Here is a 20,372-nt window from a genome sequence, read left to right on the forward strand (position 1 = left end):
GTGTGTGTGTGTGTGTGTGTGTGTGTGTGTGTGTGTGTGTGTGTGTGTGTGTGTGTGTGTGTGTGTGTGTGTGTGTGTGTGTGTGTGTGTGTGTGTGTGTGTGTGTGTGTGTGTTTTCAGAGTGTAACTGCCACAATAAGGCAGAGGAGTGCTACTTTAATCAGACGGTAGCAGACCTGTCACTCAGCCTGAATGTCCAAGGTCAAAACAGAGGGGGCGGAGTCTGTATCAATTGCCTCGACAACACAGCTGGAATCAACTGTCAGACATGTGCTGCAGGATTTTACAGACCCGCCGAGGTACGTTAAACATATGCATGCACCTCTGCTTTTTTTATAATGTGTTCTGATCAACTTAGTGTTTGTGGAAATGCCCCTTGCACCGTTCTTTTGTAGTTTTTCTTGTTTCTTATGTCTTGAGTATATAGTACAGTATGTTGCGCTGGAGGAGCCTGGGACTTCGAGATGTGTATTGCCAAAATGAAGCTGTAGCTATTGTGCATATGACACTAAAGCCTTTACGTCATTAATCTTGAAATTATTGTTTTCCTCACCAGGTGAACGCTGAGGAGGAGGACCCCTGCATCCCCTGCTCATGTGACTCGCATGGCTCTATCAGCCAATCATGTGTCCCGGATTCAAGCCAGGCTACGCCTCGTATGCTAAGATCATTTTTAAGTGTTCCTCTCTGTCCTTATGTGTATCGTCTTTCTGATTATTGTTCATGTTGGATATAGTAGTAGAACAATTGGAGGTACTCAAACCCCCATCTTAATTTATATTACTTCAATTACATTTCATTGATTCCTTCCTGCTTGATGTCCTATGGGGGTGTGGGTTACCACAGAAGCTGTTCAACACTATATTGAACTCTATTTTTGAAAGAATACAAATAGTATTTATATTAGAGATAGTTGTACTCTTCTTATCGGAGCTACTTTAGGTTGCAGCCACTTCCAGGAGATATCCATGATGTTTCCCTCACACTGTTGTTTTCTTTTTGGTGTCTGTGTGTGTGTGTGTTTTTGACTGACAGTTCAGCCAGCAGGGTCATGCCGGTGTAAGGAGGGTTTTGGGGGTCTGCAATGTGACAGGTGAGACACACACACACACACACACACACGCACACACACACACACACACACACACACACACACACACACACACACACACACACACACACACACACACACACACACACACACACACACACACACACACACACACACACACACACACACACACACACAGTAACAGAGACAGACACTATGTGACAGGTGAGCAGAACATGTTCAGCTGTTGTCTGATCCAATTAGTGTTTAGAAAGTTTCTATTGAGATCTTTAATTATATTTAATATGACACACATGGTTTTTGCCTTGCACATACTGTAGTAAAGGAATTGGACATCGAATGAATATCAATTTGATTTGTTTTTCCTTGAATGCAACATGGAAACTCTTTGATAACTTATAAATTAAAAAAGAATCAGGACCTAAACGCAGCTTATTACCATTAAAGGTAGCCTTGTTTTACTTCCTCAAATTAAAACAAATAAACTGTTAAACTAAAGTGCTTTATCTTGAATTGTTTATCACTCATTATAATTATCTGTTTTATCTTTTGTCCTCTACTGCAACTACTCTACTTCCCTGTGGGGCTCATTTCATGTAATCTGATCTAATCTAAAAGCTTATACAACTTCTCCGGGAAACTTTTTAATGACCTGCCTTCAAATCAGGCCAACCGCACAAGCATCGTCTTTAAAGTCACTTCTTAAAAGGCCCTCTTAATCGACTTCGCTTGACCCCACTTTCTCTCTTAATTACAGAGTCGTTTCTAATACATTTCCTCTGAGCCTCGTCACCTGTGGTGCACGGTCAGCTGTTTGGTGCACACCGAAGGCTCAGATCCGGATGGACGCGGCGGTTGTTAGAATAATTGACCCTGTGACCTCTCGAATACTCGTCACACTCATCGTTATTATTGTTATTAAACCCATGTGTCTGCAGGTGTGCTGTGGGTTATATGGGCTACCCGTCCTGCCAGCGCTGTAACTGCAGTGTGGAGGGAAGCAGCAACGCTGACCCGTGTGTAACACCGTGTGTGTGCAAGGTACTGCATAATGGCACTGCCTTAACCTGTCGAGCCCTGTCATCATTATCTTCACCACATTAACACTGCAATAACATGCTCTGTGCTCAGAACGTCAGTTTGAGGGCAGCCTTTTACACTTTTGATGTGCCCTCTGTCTTTCTGTCCTGCAGGAGAACGTGGAGGGAGGAAACTGTGACCGCTGTAAACTGGGATTCTTCAACCTGCAAGGTCACAATCCAAGAGGCTGCGACAAATGCTCCTGTATGGGCATCTCCAGCCAGTGCTCGTCCTCCACATGGTCCTATCACAACGTACGCACACAGACAGCCAATATCTGTGTCTTCATCTGAGTTTCATCATGTAGAAATTGTGAAAAGGTTGTTAGCTATTCCTGAGAAGCAAGGCAAGTTTATTTATATAGCACCTTTCAACCAAAAGGCATTAAGAGCACTAAGAGGTATGCAGCAGAAACACATTATGAAATGACATTTAAATACATTTAAAAACATGCATTAAAAAGCCTTAAATAGAATAAGACATATCAAAATACACAAATAACAATGCAGTTTAAGATATGCATCGTTATTTGCAGCTACTCTAGTCTAATATGACGTCCTCCACTACACTGTGTTTCTCCCACTATGCAGGCTAGCACAGGGGAGACGTGGGCAGAGACACGCAGACTATTTCGTTGCTGAAAGACCAAAGTCTGTTTCTTTATTGCTCCAGAAATGAGCCAAAATGTTATTGTTTATATTTCTATTACGTCAACTCTCTGCCGCGCCTATGGCCATCGTGTGATCCATAACAAGGCTGAGGTGAACACATGGAATAGCATACTTCATTCATGGGAATGCGGTCATTGCTTCACTTGTTGCGTCAACGAGCAATAGTAGTAGCGGTAGGGCATGACGTGTTTAAGCGAATACACGTATTTGCAAGATATTCATTTAAAAGAATGGATAGTTACGGAGCACAGTGGAGGAGAGGGCGAAGGAGAGGAAGCCAAAGGACAAGACTGGAAAGAGGAAAGTGGAGACGAGACAACAGGCGAGATGGAGGAGAGAGGTGAAAAGAGGAAAACAGTTTTTGACTGACAGCGGGGTGAGAGAGGCGGGGAGGGGAGACGTTGACAGGATGACAGCCCTGATTTAGACACCGATAGTGTGTGTGTGTGTGTGTGTGTGTGTGTGTGTGTGTGTGTGTGTGTGTGTGTGTGTGTGTGTGTGTGTGTGTGTGTGTGTGTGTGTGTGTGTGTGTGTGTGTGTGTGTGTGTGTGTGTGTGTGTGTGTGTGTGTGTGTGTGTGTGTGTGTGTGTGTGTGTGTGTGTGTGTGTGTGTGTGTGTGTGTGTGTGTGTGTGTGTGGGTGGGTGGGTGGGTGGGTGTGTGTGTGTGTTCAAAAGGGGAAGCCAAGGTCAGGTTAATTGCAATGGCAGATGTGTGTCTGACACAAACACACACACACACACACACACACACACACACACACACACACACACACACACACACACACACACACACACACACACACACACACACACACACACACACACACACACACACACACACACACACTTTCAGGAGTTAAGAAAAAGTACATTTCGGTATCAGTTGGAAGACTCCCTTGCTGAAATACAACATCTTCAAACATATTTTCAGTTTCACATATTTTTGTTTATACATCTTCCCATTTCGATCAGGTGGGACCTTAAGACGGCATAACATGTAGTGATTTAAGAATGAATGTGCTACACAATTATAGCTGCAATTCTTTTTACGAATTTGACCACAGGCCATTATTAATTAAATCTTTTCAGATTGTTTAATTAGTTGAACATGATTGGAGACTCCTATAGTATGGATACATATTTGAACAAGCATGAAACTGTATTTATGCATGAAGGTCAGTTCTGTTGAACACACTGAAATCTTCATAACTTTATTCCAACATTTAAAACATGAGTTGCAACAGGCAAAGTGTCCGACCTTATCCAAACGTCTTTACAGAATGACCAGAGCATTGTGGGATATATTATTATGCTACTTATTGGTACATTTTAAACTACATTTGAAATGAGATGCAGTGGCCCATCGTCTAAGCCATGGGTGTCAAACTCAAGGCCCGGGGGCCACATTCGGCCCGCGACTTCATTTTATGTTGCCCCACAAGAGTTTGTAAAGAATATAATATGTTTATTATACGGTTACATGCTACAGAAGCACGTTGCCCATAAACTACATGTCCCACAATGCATCTCAAATATGACTTTTTTCTCAGAATTTGCCTTTTTTCTTCAAAATATGCATTTTTTCATAGAATTCCTTTTTCTCATAATTAGATTTTTGTTTCAAAATGTCACTTCTATTTATTTTTCTCCAGAATTTGGCTTTTCTTTTTAAATCATTTTGAGACATACGCACTGAAGAGACTTGCCCTAGACTTCTGCTTTCAGACGTAGTTAATTATGAAGTTATTACCCTATCCGATGATAATCCAATGCAGAGGCAATCATGTAATATAATACATTATTTTATATATATGATATATTTATATATGTATTTTTATATAGTCTTAAAGTTACAACCGGCCCTTTGAGTGCAACCATAATGCTGATGTGGCCCGCGATGAAATTGAGTTTGACACCCCTGGTCTAAGCCTATGTATAGTAAATATTAGCCTTTTAATGTCAATATAAGAATACAAGCTGTTGTTTTCTCAGTAGACGGAGCTGAAAGTAAAAAAATGTTCTTCTTCTGGTGTTTTAGGAGACCACTCTGACGGGCTGGCACCTGCTCGGAGAAGCAGGAGGAAGAGTGTGGTCCGTTCACAGACAGACGCCTCCATACCTCAGCGTCCGTCACTCAGACGTTGTGAATGACCTCGGCTCAGCGTACTACTGGAACGCACCTGAGCTTTACTTGGGAAACAAGGTGAGATGCAGATACACACTCTTATCCATTCACACATATTGTTCATGCAGTGGGCAATTAAATTATAGTGAGAATTTTGTAAAAACTGAAAAAGAAAATGGTTTAAACCTTTGCTTTGGAGAATAATGCTTTCCCACTTACAGAATGTGTTCCTTTTGAGCAAACTCTCAGTTTTCCACTTCAGTTTAAATGTAAATGTAGTGGTTGTACTGTAGAGTAATTAAAAATCCAGTTGTTCATTTGTAATTATCTGAGTTCAAGTTCAAAATAATGAAGGGTGGATTTTATTTTGACTATCCTAATTATACTCTCACAGTTTTTGTGTGTAGATGTTCCTATACAATTCTGACCAACACTGACAACTACATGACAGCAAATGATGTTTAACGATAAGTTAATTAAAGCTTACATTATTTGACATTCATAGTTTCAAGTTTAAAAAAACACATATATAGTATTCAGTCAAAATAAAGCTTTAGTGGCTACAGAACGTTTTCAGTGTATTGAAAAATACATTCCTTCAATGCAGGATGAATACAATACAAAGTAATATCACACAGTGCCGGAAGGTACAAAAGGTTCTGCCTCAGAAATAGCCATAAAAGTAAACAACACCTCCTCTCTAATACAGTTTCAACAACACATCTTCTCTTAAGAATGATACGTTTTCAGAGACTGGATTGTATTAGATAGGTCGGATGCTCCTGCCGTTGCTTCCATTCACTTTGAATCTGAAATACACCACTGTCCTCCTTTAGAAAGCATTATTTGAATTTAATATATCTCGTGCGAAATCAGTTCATATTGAAAGTTGGAATAATAAAGACTCTACATTCCCCAGTGCTTACCATACAACACACACTTGTATCTGCTTAGGACTAAGGTGTTGGTCAAGGATGTATCGAAGGTGTAGCACCGGCAGTCAGACTTGTCAAGGTCACTATCGTACATCAGTTGTTTGGTTTTATGTTTGATTACACTTAAAACATAAAGGTGATGTGCAATCTAAAGTTTCATCCCCCTGTCCAAACATGGTTCTGCTAACTGACAAAAACATTGACTTTCTAATTGCCTAATGACATCAATGACAGGCAAAAACACAACACATCTGACATGAGACGACATCATTAAGACATAAAAAACCAAATCAGGTTTATGATCTAAAAGGAAGTCCCCTGTGTGGCTGTGAGATTCTGTGGTGGTCTAACAATCGTTGTGTCCTTGGTAAAGATACCTAACCCTAAGTTGCTCCTGATGGCATTGCCAATGGTGTGTGAATGTTTAAAGGTCACCTGTTATGCAAAATCCCCTCTGTGTAAAGAGATTCTGAAAGTACTGAAAGTTTCATGAAAAAAGATTCTCTCACTTTTTGTCCATTTCTATAAAAACCTGTCTGAAAATAAGCTGATCAGATTTTGGCCACTTTATGATGTGTAACCGTTACGGCCCGTCCACACTACAGCTTCGACAGCTTCAAAAACGGTTTCCAACGCGTCTGCTCATTCACTTTGAATGGGGTGACGTCACGTTGCCTCGCTTTTCGCCGAACTGAATTGTGGGTAGCATAGCAGTTCGTCTCTGACGCCGGAGACGCCGGAGTAGCCAGCGCCAGCCAATCAAATCCCGTGTCTGAAAATCTGACAGCTCAAGCCCTAGCCAATCAAACCGCGTCTAAGCTGGGAGAGATATCCCGCCGTTCATTTCTATATTTCAAAAAAAGATGGAGGAGAAACTAATTATCGCCGTAGTAAATCACCCGGTTTTGTATGACCAGACCCTCTTCACCTACCGGGATACAAACCGGAGGAACCAGGCATGGAGGGAGGTGGCAGAGACAGTGGGGAAACTGGTAGGTTTTCGCCTGTTTGGGGAGTTTATATATATATTGCTCCCATACAATCCCCGGGGTTTTTTGCTTTGTATGTCGGGGGCGGGAGATTCATGTGATTGGTTGTTGGTCACGTTGCTCAAATAAAATCCCCAAGCTTCAGACACGCCCAGCTCCAAGCTTTTTTTGAAGCTGTAGTGTGGACGCTCCGTTAGCCAATCACCAACCAATGTAACCCCCCCCCCCTCCCCTTATCACCTGAATGTCCTCCTAGAGCACCATTGAGTTCTTTTTAACCAAATATCTCTCAGAGGGGCGTGGGGAGGGGCTCCTTATTTTCATCTAAAGTAACAGACAGAGAATCAGCACTTTTGAAACAGGGCTGAAACAGAGGGGATTATGGGTAATGCTGCAATGATCTGTTTGGTGTTTGGAGCCAAACACTTCAGAGACATGTTCTGTATATATCTGAGACCTGTAATATATTGATGAAAAACAGTATAATAGGATGCCTTTAAAAGTGTGTTTCCCTGCACCTTATACGGCAGGCTCGGCTTCAGTGTAAATGTTTGTGGATCGGTTAATGCTGACTTTTTTTTATATATAAAGCGCTTTGAGGGGCTTTATAAATGCAGTCGATTTACCCCTGGATGTAAGCCGTGCTCCACTGTATCTCTTCCTGCTAATCTGGACTGTTTGAGTTTCCGCAGCGGTTTGCTGTGGCCACGATTAGACTGCATCACTCCAGCTTGCAAATAGCTGCAGTCCATGTTTCTGAAGTCGGGTTGTTGCCCTACTACAACAACAGACTGGCTGTGATGTTTGTCTGGGTGTCATGGCTTAGAGTAAGATAGCACAGAATTTCATTACTTTGCGCCCTGCAGGCCTCGCTTGTCATCTCACTTCTTTGTCTGATCCTCTTTCCCTCCTCCCTCTAACCATCCCTCCGTCCCCGCTTCTTTTCATTGGTCCGCTTCTCTGACTCTCCCTCCGTCTCTCCAGGACTCCCATTGTTCACCTCCCTGTTCCTAAATCATCTCCCTCTACTTCCCTCAAGCTTTCTTCCTTCTCTCGTTCCGTGTCTCTCTCGCTCGCTTTGTGTCTCTCAGGGTAAACAGTGTTTCGCCTGTTGAACTCGATAATCAACTGTTTTTCTCTTAGCACACACACTATTATATACACACACACACACACACACACACACACACACACACACACACACACACACACACACACACACACACAAAACAGCAACACATATTCTCATTCAGACACATATTCACACAGTCGCACACACTCCCAGGCCTATATAAGTCAGATAATGATGTGTTTTGGAGGCATTAGGGACAGCGGAGCCGAACCGAATGCCTCCAAACATGGGAAACAAACAAATTACCTGTGTGTGTGTGTGTGTGTGTGTGTGTGTGTGTGTGTGTGTGTGTGTGTGTGTGTGTGTGTGTGTGTGTGTGTGTGTGTGTGTGTGTGTGTGTGTGTGTGTGTGTGTGTGTGTGTGTGTGTGTGTGTGTGTGTGTGTGTGTGTGTGTGTGTGTGTGTGTGTGCGCTTGTGTGTGTGTAATTGCTAGAAGCAGTGTGCGAGTACTGTATGTAAAAGCGATTATTTGCTTCAATCGCTGATCGTGTTACAGAGATAGATGCTATGTGACTTGACTATACAACTCACACATACACACATACACACACACACACACTGCGGTTTGTCACATTAGCGAGTATCATTGGAAGCGACAGGCAGTGTGTGTAATGACAAGCTAGCAGTGGATGTATAAGAGTATACATGTGTGTGATAATGTTCGTATTCCTCCTGCATGAACTCCTGTATATCACCAGAGATGCTCATTGGCCTATTAGTGTGCTTCGCTCTGTGGATGCTCATTGGTCCAGAAGCATGTTCCCTTGATGCTCATTGGGTATTGTGTATGTTCACAAGCATAGCCATTTCAATGACTGATAAGCAGTATTCCTGTGGTTTAGAATGCAGATACGTTGGAATCGGCATGAAGAGCCAAATAAAGCTGACAATGTTGCGAGTATGAGAAAGTAGTAGTGTTGGAGAGTTAGCCAATAGAAGTGCGAGTGTTACATAGTGATGTCATTGTGCCCAAACACCTTTATAACACACGACAGGAAAGGGAAAACCTCCAAAAGCACAATTGGGGCCTCTTTAAAACTACTTGTTTTTAATACTTTTTTGTCACATGTACACCGAAGCAAATTCCTTGTGTGTATAAACCTGCTATAAACTGCTATAAACCTGATTCTGATTGAAACTCAAACTGTTATATTTAAAGCAACTCAATCAATATCTTATGTTAACGATGGAATACATTCAGGTATGTTTGGGAAAGTCTTTTTAACATCTCTCAGCTTTTGGTTCAATCTAACTCCTGGTACCATCGTGTTCACAAAAGCTCTTACAAACCCACAGTGAGCGACCTGCCAGACGGCAGACACAGTGGTAGGGACACGCTGGTGGAGCATTTAGCAGCTGGAAAGCCACATAATTACCTCAGGAGAGGACAACACAGCTAAAAGGAGAGTACAACTTGCAATTACAGTATACAGTACAGTTCATTTGGTACAATTCACACAGTATTCAGAATGCATTTGTATATAGTATACAGTAATAATGGAATGTTTTGGAATATATTTTCTTTTCTTCGAACCATAAATACTACTTCACAAAATAACATCTGCTGTTGCTTTGGATCAATTTGCACTTTAACGGTTACGTTTTTAAAGAGGATTCTTGACCATTATAGCTGTGTTTTTACATTACATTGCATTTAGCTGACGCTTTTATCCAAAGCGACTTACAATAAGTGCATTCGACCAGGAAGATACAACCTTGAAGAAAACAGAATCATAAAGTACATCAGGTTTGATAGAGCCAAAGCATTTCAAGTGCTACTCTACTGCTTTAGATAAGCCAGTCCTTTATTAGTATATAAGTGCTTTGTTAATAGTTCTATCGCTCGAAGTGGAGTCGAAAGAGATGAGTTTTCAGTCTGCGCCGGAAGGTGTGTAAGCTTTCTGCTGTCCTGATGTCAATGGGGAGCTCATTCCACCATTTTGGAGCCAGGATAGCAAACCCACGTGTTTTTGCTGATGGGAACGTGGGTCCCCCTCGCAGTGCGGGATGTATGAAGGGCCAGATTGACATAATAATCCGTTTGAAATGTTCTCAAGCTTTCTGTAAGTTACATAAGGGATAACGTGGGTCTCAAAGTTGTTTTAGATTAACTCTGACAAGAGGAATTTGAGAAAATATGCTGTGATTTATCATTTATGAGGAACTATTTGAGCAAGATCCTGGTCAGAAGTAAACATGTCTAATATCCAAAGGAAATATCAGCCCCTTCAAAAGCTTCAAATCCTTACCTCCGTGTTTCCATCTTGTACCCAGATGTACTCACAGGTTCACAGTCAGATAAAAGGCTCACACACAAGGAATGCTCATCATTCAGAGGAGTGACGGAGAAGGAGAGAGAGATAAAGAGGGTGATGGATGAACATGGAGAGAGGAGACGCATCCTGATGAAAGGAAACTCAGCTTGTGTTACATTTCATCCACACTCTTTCTCTAATTGTGTCTGTACTTTCTACAACTTTCTGAAACCATTTCTAATTGTTCTCGTCTTCCTTGTCTTCTTCATGGTCGTGTGAATAAGGAGTAACACAGAATAATAGTCCTTTCAACAGAAAAGCGACTACAGGTGCAAAGCAAAGACAGAGAAGTGTTGGAAATATACTACGGTTTCACTTTGGTTATTGAGTCTGACACCTCAAAGTTGTGATGAAAGTGAAAGTGTTTCTGTTAAATACTTCTGTGGGAATCAGTTCTTCTTTTTGCACCTAATGCTCAAGAGGAATATCAGCTTTCACAGAACAACTGAGCTGTGACTTATGAGACAGTGAAATGTGTGTAGAAGAGTGTGTGTATATTACTGCCTCTCCTAATCTTGTCTTGATTGCATGAGATGGATTCCCCTCCCGTTTTTCTCCCTCTCTTCTCTCGTTTCTTTTTTTCCACTTACATGGCTTAAAAAGTGCCTTTACATCAATCACAGTGGATTTGTTCCAGTTTTCAGCAACCAAATCATTTGGTGTCACACACATTTGTATTCCTGGAAAGTGTACGCAGAGCTTCACACAGTAATCTCCAGGCTCAGGAAAAAGGGAAAAGTCATCACACCTGGTTTTCTTTTCCAGTGATACAACATTAATTATCCGATCCGATTCACTGATGTTTTCATTACAAGAACAAAATTAATGTCTAGCGAAACATACCGTATTGCAAATATCTTCAAATTAAGATTATATTTCTTGTTGACATCATACATTACAGTTGCTGTTTTATGGACAGGAAACAGCTCTTTATAATTATGGAAATGTGTGAAGTGAAGAGTAGATATTAGGGCTGCACGATTTTGGGAAAGAATGCAATTGCGATTTTTCTGACAGATATTGAGATTCGATTTGCGATATTTGTTTTTAAGCGACCCAACGGAAGTTATTGTAAAATGCGGCCATATCTCCGGCTAGGAAGGTCGCATCAACGTGCTCCCGTCTCTAGCACCCCGCAGCCCGAGCTACGAGTGAAAGAACTAAACTTACATGAAACTTCCGTTGGGTTGCTTTAAAGTCAAGCTTCAGTTTAAGATTCACCCTGTCATAGAAACACGTGATGGAGCATTACTGACCTGACCCAGATGGTTTGGTTCACCAAAGCATCTAAAGCTTCATTGGAAGCCATTTGGAAAGGGCAGGCACTTTCAGAAGCACTTGGCAGGTGATTGGATCAATCTGTCTATCACCTTCTATCATGGGCCACTTCTGATTGGTTAACAATGGCTGGTACATGTGGAGCACAGCACTTCTGATTGGTGTGGATGACTGACACACAAGAAGAACCAAAGAAAATGTAAAAGAAAATCGCAGGCTTTGCGATTTAATAATTGCATCATTTCAAATTGCATCATTTCAAATCGCGATTTCGATTTAAAATCGATGAATCGTTCAGCCCTAGTAGATATGTAAAGATATCGATGTAATTTCCTGACAAATCCAACCTGTTAAAGGCAGTGTGATTTGATGTTTAACCACACAATAAGGATGATGCTGAAGCCTTGATAGAAAGTGTGAGTCTAAGCCAGCCTTAGAGGTGCTCCCACTGTTCTGCATATAGGGGGTCATTTTGCCATTGTTCGTCACTTCAAGTCTGACACACAGCAAGCTGCTGGAGCTGACTTTCAAGAGTCAGCGAGCTGTGGGAGTGCAGAGAAATAAGTGATCAGCTCTAACAGGCTGGAAGCAAGTGAGTGAGCCGCTCTCAGTCATCGCCCTGGATGAGGCACACAGAGAAACAGTCCGGTACCGTCTCTACTCTGCCACAAAGGGATTATTATCATGTCAAAGTCCGGCTAACGAAAGCTGCTCCCTTCTTCTTGTTTTTTCTGCTTTCTAAACTGATAATAAAACACGTTTAAACAAATCATCTTATGGAATGAAACTTCCTAAATCTGAACCATGTGTACATAAAAAGCCGATCGTAACTGAGGTCGTTTTACCTTATCCTTATCAAATCGTCTTAACCCAAACATCACCAATAAATACAGGAGGGACATTGATGCATGAGCACTGCTGCAAGTTTGTAGGTTCGTGTTTATGGGCGTAGTAAAGAACCTCATTAGCCCCCCATCTCTTGGTACCTCTTATCCCCTTAAGGTAATAAAGTGTAAAGACTTCATCATGTGACCGCCTTTAACCCCAAACCTGCCTCTGAGGGCAAACCCCATGCAGAGCACCTCAAACAGCCAGATGACAACCGATCCGCCTCATTCCTATCTTGCAGCACCCACCCAGGCTCCTACCCCCTGACTGACCCCCAGCCCAACTCGCTGCAAACTAAATAAAAGGGAACCCTTGGGCATGGAGCCAAAGAAAATACCTTTACCGTGTGCAGGCAGGACTTTGCCACAGCTGCCAATTAGGCCCAGAAAAAACACTATACGATCTTGCAACTAAATGGGGTTGAATTAAACTACCTTGGCCACCTTTACATCGCCATGTTGGTTGACAAAAGCCACCTTTAACTACTTGTTCAGAGCAATCCTAGACATGTGTAGCTTTTTTAAACAAGGTTACTGAACCTCAGGGCTCCAATCTCATTTCCTGACAAATCCAACATATTATGCCATTTTGTGGAGGCCTATATGTTGCGATATATAATGTTTAAAATCAAACAATCAGGGTGACATTGATGCTACAATCGCATGTCCCAATATATCTATGACTCCATCACGACATTCAAATCCCACCTCAAAGCCCACCTGTTTAAACTGGCCTACGTCGGTTCGATTAAATTGTGTTCCGTTTTTGGCTTAGTTGTTTTAACTTTTAAATGCACTGTAAGGCGACCTTGGGTGTCCTGAAAGGCGCCTCGAAATAAAACGTATTATTATTATTACTACTACACTGTAGCTATGTACAATTGACAAAAAAAATTGACAAAAAAAATGAATATACAAATTATTACCATGAATGTGGATACATACTGTATTATAACAATTCGGTATTCTGTTTTTCACATTTGTTGTTTGTTATTTTTTTAATCTGTTCGAAATAAAGACTGAAAGAAAGAAAGAAAGAAATCTCAGACGTGAATCTGCATCTACTGTATTGTCATTTTGCACAGAGGCTCTAAACGTTATGGTCCTCCTCAAAACCATCTCCAAACTCAACAAAGCTGCAATAATTTGTCAAAGAAATAACATCACACATAATGGAATTACATTTAGTTAAATGGACCATATATAGGATCAAACAATACATTGCAACACTCTGTGATACTGGATACTTGTTTACTTTATTTTCTCTTTCCACACACACACACACATACACACACACACACACACACACACACACACACACACACACACACACACACACACACACACACACACACACACACACACACACACACGCGCAGAAGGTCAGTTGTATTTTGTTCAGCATTCCTCTGTCTATTGGTCCATTGGTCCATCTGGAGCCAATCTAAGCCGACTGCTAGAAACAACAACAGTCTGTCCTTGTGTGCATCTGTGTTTGTAACCACAGTGAGAACTGCCGATACCACTTGCACAGAGGCATCATAAAGGCAGTCCAGGTGTTGGTGTGTGTGTGTGTGTGTGTGTGTGTGTGTGTGTGTGTGTGTGTGGGTTTTTATTTCTATGATCCTGTGTTTTTGTTTCCCTGTGTGTTGTTGTGTATGGCTGTACTTGTGTGTTATTTTAGTGGAGTTTGATTTCTGAAGCTTTTGTGGCAATCTGGTTTTCATTTCCTGAAGGATGATTTCCTTTGTCCCCTTCGCGTTCGGCCCAATCTCCTGAGGAGAGCGTCACATGCTTTTGTACTGGGGAAATTGACAGCAAACAGGCGTTCGAATGCAGATTGGCAAACACATTTCTCTGAAGAAACTAGATTGCGGTTGGCAAAGATGAAAGTTATACTCATAGCTTTCAATTTAAGTACTGCCTTTACTCACCAGTCACTACAATCACTCACTTGTTTCTGTCCTTTTGTTCTGCACCTCTAGTGTCTTCTCACTGTGGGAGATCAGAGAATACAAACAATATTCCTGTTTCTTTCTGTTGCATGAAATCAAATGAGCATAGTGATGAGAAAACATTCATCCAGAAAACTCATAAAACAATTATGAAGAAACCAAATTAGTATCATTTGTATTCAATTTGTTTGGAGCTGGACGATTAAAATTAAGCTTCAATGTTTCTTATTGACTTTCAACACAACAAACAATTTCAATTCAAGGTCTGTTAAAAATATATTTTCATCATTCATTTGATATTCAATAGAAGATTAAGTTGTTATTGAAATCCCTCGGCATGTTGAGGAGTTCTCGTCCATACATTCATCATGAGCGTGATGTTTAAGACTTAAAGGTGGGGTAGGTAAGTTTGAGAAACCGGCTCGAGATCGCTAGAATCTGAAAATACACAACCGGACAAAATCTGCCACTTCCTTACAGAGCTCCTCCTCCAACACACACGAACACACACATGACCAATGAGGGCACGAGATAAGTTTGTGCCCCGATGGAAGGCTGACAGGCAGGTAGGCCATCCAGTTACTTTAGCCACGGCTAAAATGATTGGTCGTGCTTTTTACAGCGCCATGGCTTCCACAGATGACATTTTTTTATGGATTTTTTGTCAAAGCACTTCAGATATTCATTGCTATCGGGATGTTAAGAGCATTGCATGGAATATAACACAAAGTGTATCTCAAGCCGGTTTCTCAAACTTACCTACCCCACCTTTAATTGTAAAAAAAACTACAATGGACAACAAGTCCTTCAGTTACTAAGAGGTACAGTAAAATGGATATTTTGACATCTATCATTTCATTAGGAATAAGTAAACTAAATGAGCAAAAGTTCCAGAACAGCTTCTTAGTCCAATTTGTAAATAGTTTTATTAAACACTTTTCTTTAAAACTTTAAAACTAGAGTGTAGAAACACAGTTTGATTCAAGATGACACAGCAAGCGGACTACTTGTTTCTGCCATGAGCACCGCAGACGTTTTTAAAATGCTTCAAAAATAGATATATGTGAGTTACTGTTCTTACACTGTTTTGATGTAAGCTATGTTAAAAAGCTAAAAAGGACTGTCCTTAGATTTAGTGTCACTCAAAATGTCAGCTTTGACCCTGGGAAGGCGGTCAGTCCTTTGTTACAAATGACCTTGATTTGAGAGCGTAAGCTTACTTGTGATTGGTAGACAATGACATGGAATGCCTGGTTTGTAATTCCCTTCCTAAAATCTGTTTCAACATATGAAAGATAATGCATCCCCAAAATAATCTTTTCATTTAATTTAATTCTCTGTGGATGTGAGGAGGACTCACAGAAACCTGTCTCTTTACAAGAACATGCCAGAAAACATTTTCCAGCTTGTTTCACACATTTGTCTCCAAGAAATGATGTTCTCTCGAGACAGTCCAACTGTAGCAGAAGTGCGACCTTTTTTAAAATAGCTATATTAAATCCAGGACTGTTTTAGCACTTGCACTTCATTAAAATGCTCTGGCTATTTAAAGTTTTGGAAAAGTCTTACATCAGGGCTCTGGTGGGAACCCCGGAGGAGGACTGAGGTCGATAGTGACTCATTTCCACACCTCTTCTCCCGCCATGACAAACCCACTCCTCAGCAGAGGCAGCAAATTAAAACCTCAAACTCTAACGACCCTCTTTCCTCCTATCTCCTCTCCTCCCTCTTATTGTATTCTTGTTTCGTGTCTCTCGACTATACTGCTCCACATTATCATAGATTTTTTCTGTCAGCCTCCTTCCTTCTTCTCCTCTCCGCTCTCCTTTTATTTAGTCACTCCGGTTCCTCTCCTCTCTCTGCCTGTGTATGTGTCCACTTCCTTTTCACTCTTACTGATAAACAGTAGTATGTCACTGAACATTTCAAAGGTCTTACTTTGCCTTTTTGGGGTTTTCCTCTTTCCTGTAGTGTTTTATTTAGGTTTCTGTGTATGTACATTTCATTTCATTTCATTTCAAGCCTTTATTTATCCAGGTGTATCCCATTGAGATCATTGATCTATTCTTCAAGGGAGACCTGCTCAAGTTGGTTCCACATGAAACATAAAAACATAAACAGAACAACAAAAAGGACATCTTACAGCATCATTACAGGAATTACAATTTACATAACTATCCACATGAGCAGGTACCAACAGCTTCCGATTGAGCAGCATCCAACCGAGCTTTAAAAACATTTAGTGTCTCCAGATTGCTCAGTTTCCATTTCATTTGCAGACTATTCCAAGACAGAGGAGCTGCATCTAAAAGCTGTCTTCCCTAAGACAGTCCTAGCAGTTGGCACATTTAATAAAACCACAGCATGCGATCTCAGGCAGTAGCTACTTACAATTCTCCGTGAGATCAGGGAGCAGATATAAGATGGAAGTTTCCCTAACATGGCTTTGTATATAAAAATGTACCAGTGACTGAGCCTCCGTACAGTTAGTGAAAGCAAACCAGCCCTTGCATACAGGGTACAGTGATGGGTTAATGCTTTACAGTTTGTCACACATCTCAGTGCGCTGTGATACGCAGCATCTAACTTGACCAGGCAATGGGCAGGTGCATTCATATAGACCAGATCCCCATAGTCCAGCACAGGTCAAAGGTCACAGAGCCTTTTCCTGGCCTCAAGCGAGAAACAGGACTTGTTCCTGTAGAAGCAACCTAGCCTAACCCTCAGTTTTTTTAGCAGGTTGTTGACATGACGTTTAAAAGTGAGACAATCATCAAGCCAGATACCCAGGTATTTGTAACAGGTAACCACTTCAAGTTGTATTCCTTGCGTAGGAATACAAATTAAAAAAACATATAAAAGTAAATGGTTTGTAAAGGCAAAAAAAATCCCCTGAAAATTCTCTTCCACAAACCCCCCCAGCTTGGGCCAGCTAACCAATCAGAGCAGACTGGGCTCTGTTTTCAGACAGAGGGTGAAAACAGGCAGTATGAGAAACATAAAGAGCTTTTTGAGCCTTAAAGCATGGAGACATGTCACAGGAGAGACACACAATACACAGGAACCTGAACATGAGCATAACAGGGCGCCTTTTATCAGTAGCTCAATGATTTTTCTTTGTACATTTGCATTGCAGCATACAAAACACCTGTAACTACCTGTAAGGCAGAATCCTTTTAACAGCATATCTAGTTCAATATGTTCTCTTTTCTCTCTTTATATCTGCTGTGAGATTGGATTACTTTGCCGTTTTGTACCACCAAATATTAAGCCTAATGACTTGTATGTACTGATCTACTCGTGGCCCTCACACAATGTTCACTTTAATGAAGATTGTGTCGGGGACTTGATTAGGGTTTTAACAGAGAGGATTACGTCTTGGTCTTTTCATTCTGGCCATTGATAGAGTTAATAACAGGCTTATGATGCTCTCAGGAGGATCCCACTGACGTCTTGTGTAGCCGTGTGGCTTAGTGTTTATTGTTCCTTCCTTTCTCCTGCCCATAATTCCCCTCTCCTCTCCCGTCATGTCCCTCTCCTGCTGTGCTCTTCTCTGGGTCTTTTCTCTCTGCGGTGTCGTGTCTCTTTTAGTTCCTAGTCCCCAATGCTAAAGATGTGTCATCCGGTTGCCACGACAAAAGCTTTGACTATTACCCAGGTGGAGTGGGTGGTGTCAGACAAATTATGTTTTCTTGGAAATGTCACTCATTTCAAAGGAAGTAAATAGCCTAAATTAGGCGTGCTAAGTGGATAGTGAACCCTCCGAAAGGTGGAAAGTGTTCCTGATCATTCACATCCAAGCTTTTTCTTTTAGCATCCACTCTCTGTGCCGTTAAGTAGTTACTTAGTAGAAACCAAATAAAAACATGCTAATACGCTTTTTATGTAAGACCTCTGAAGCACTTACAGACCTGAACCACGACTTCCCATCCTGAAGGTCCATCTGACAAATCTCAAGGGTCATGAGATGTTTTGTGGATAAAAAGAAGAACAAAATTGCAACAACAAAATGTCTTAGCTTCATTCTTGTGAAACCAAGGATAGATGTATCTCTATAAATAATGTCCAAATGAAGGGAACTAACTAACTATTTGGTTAAACTGCTCACATATAGACCGCAAACTTTTGATGTTTTTTTATTTGGATTATTTGAAAGACACCACTCTCTTCAACCTGAGCCCAGCATTATGTCACGAGTTGGTGTTGATGATCAACCAGGTTGCTAGAAACATTATATAAAATTACATTTAACTTACAATAAGTACATTAAACCTTGATGAGACAAACTCAAAAAGCCACATTAGCTCTCAATAAGAGAACTACAGTATGGTCCGGCTTCAAATATTTTGAAGTGATACGTACAGAAATTGCCTGGATGAAGTTGCAACACATTGTTATATGCTGTGATGTAAGTGTCAAAATGAAATTCAGTTAAAGCCCTTGTTAAGCAATCATTTCAAAACTCAAGGTGTGCTATTATTTTTATTTATTATCCTACATTTTTTCAAAAAAAATAATTTGGTTTGAGGTGTGCATTAAGTGAAATGTACACCTTTGCTTCAGTCCATTATCTCAATATCTGTCATACATGCACTACAGTATGTTCTCTCTCAAATACTTCAGCTCTACGAGTCTCTGTAAAACCTTTTGCTTTCATCGTGTTGGCTGTTGTGTTGCCATGGAGCAAACCCTTTTTCCTGTTCAGGGGACTAAAGTGTGAATAAAGCGAGTCCATACTGGGATGCAGAGACCAAAGAAGGATGAGTAGTAAAAGTGTCCGATATGTGTAGGGCGTGAGGGTGTAAACTATGATTTGACTGCCTTATAGACTCCAAATCACCAAATGGCTTTGGATGGAGTGTTAGTCAATAAAACGTCCACCCAAGTACACCTCCATGCCCACTATGGTGTGTATGTGTGTGTGTATTTTCAGTCAGCTGTGAAATGGGTGATTCCTCCTCCCGGTTTAAGAACCAAGGGTAATGATGTAGAATGGAAGAGGTTTATAGAGGCATTAAGCCCACCTCTTACTCCCTCTCTATCTCTGCCTCTCTTCTTCTCAGTCCCTGGCTCTATTTCTCCGCCCCCCCCCTCTTCCTCGATGTCCCCCTCTCTCTGTTTTATGGTGGCATTATTATCTCGCTCTCCCACCCATTACTGTTCAGGTTGGAGCAGAATAATACATTTCAGGATCATGCCGACGCAGCGTTTCTCCTGCCGAAGCTCATTCTGTGGACTCGACAGAAACACTGCATGGAAACACAAGACAACAAAGATTGTAGCATAATCTCGTTCTCTTTACTTTTGAAACATTTTGAAAGTATTTTTGGAAAACGATCATAAGTTGAAGAAGCAGCTGTAGTTGTTTTTGTTTTGCTGTATTCCTGTTTAAGAAGTAAGCACACCACTACTACAGTCATACACTATTTACATAAAAAAACGTAAAATGTTGGTACTTTTATATCCACATAATATAAACTCAATCGGGTCGATCAGTCCACTTCATGGTCTTAATTTAATACAACTCTTTACTTGATTAGTCTTTTGGATGCTGAATGATTTATTTACATGAACAGAATATTAACCACCACCTGTAGATCAAGTTTATAATGTCATAACATAGCCAGTAATATGCATAGAGTAACGTGTATATATACGTATGTGCGTCCATACTGATCTGTCTGTGTCTTTCTTCAGATTTCAGCGTATGGGGGGAGTTTGGTCTACACTGTGTCCTATACTACAGACCAACCAGAGCCAATGGCCATCAGAGTCACCTCCCAACCCGACCTGATCATAGAGGTAAGATTCTAAACGCATTGTTGGAGCGACCGCTCACAAACAGAACCACTGAGAGGGCTAAGTAGTAGTCTCAAGTTGAATGAATCTCCATTAATTGTATTTCAACGCAAAGCAAAGCGGCAAGTTGTAAA

At 41.1% G+C, this 20,372-nt stretch overlaps 1 protein-coding gene across 2 annotated transcripts in view; it reads left to right on the top strand.

Moving 5' to 3' along the window:
• The window catches only part of lama2 (laminin, alpha 2), a 202,303-nt gene that overhangs the window by 67,084 nt on the left and 114,847 nt on the right, over positions 1 to 20,372 (top strand). For both annotated transcript variants that reach the window (XM_071202002.1, XM_071202003.1), the window contains exons 9-15: positions 121 to 299; positions 557 to 656; positions 1,036 to 1,093; positions 2,011 to 2,113; positions 2,266 to 2,406; positions 4,862 to 5,026; positions 20,137 to 20,241. In XM_071202002.1, coding sequence (XP_071058103.1) covers positions 121 to 299; positions 557 to 656; positions 1,036 to 1,093; positions 2,011 to 2,113; positions 2,266 to 2,406; positions 4,862 to 5,026; positions 20,137 to 20,241 — 851 coding nt within the window. The remainder of the gene's footprint in view (positions 1 to 120; positions 300 to 556; positions 657 to 1,035; positions 1,094 to 2,010; positions 2,114 to 2,265; positions 2,407 to 4,861; positions 5,027 to 20,136; positions 20,242 to 20,372) is intronic.

The sequence above is a fragment of the Pseudochaenichthys georgianus genome, chromosome 24 (genome assembly GCF_902827115.2).
Source record: "Pseudochaenichthys georgianus chromosome 24, fPseGeo1.2, whole genome shotgun sequence".
NCBI classification, from domain to species: domain Eukaryota; kingdom Metazoa; phylum Chordata; class Actinopteri; order Perciformes; family Channichthyidae; genus Pseudochaenichthys; species Pseudochaenichthys georgianus.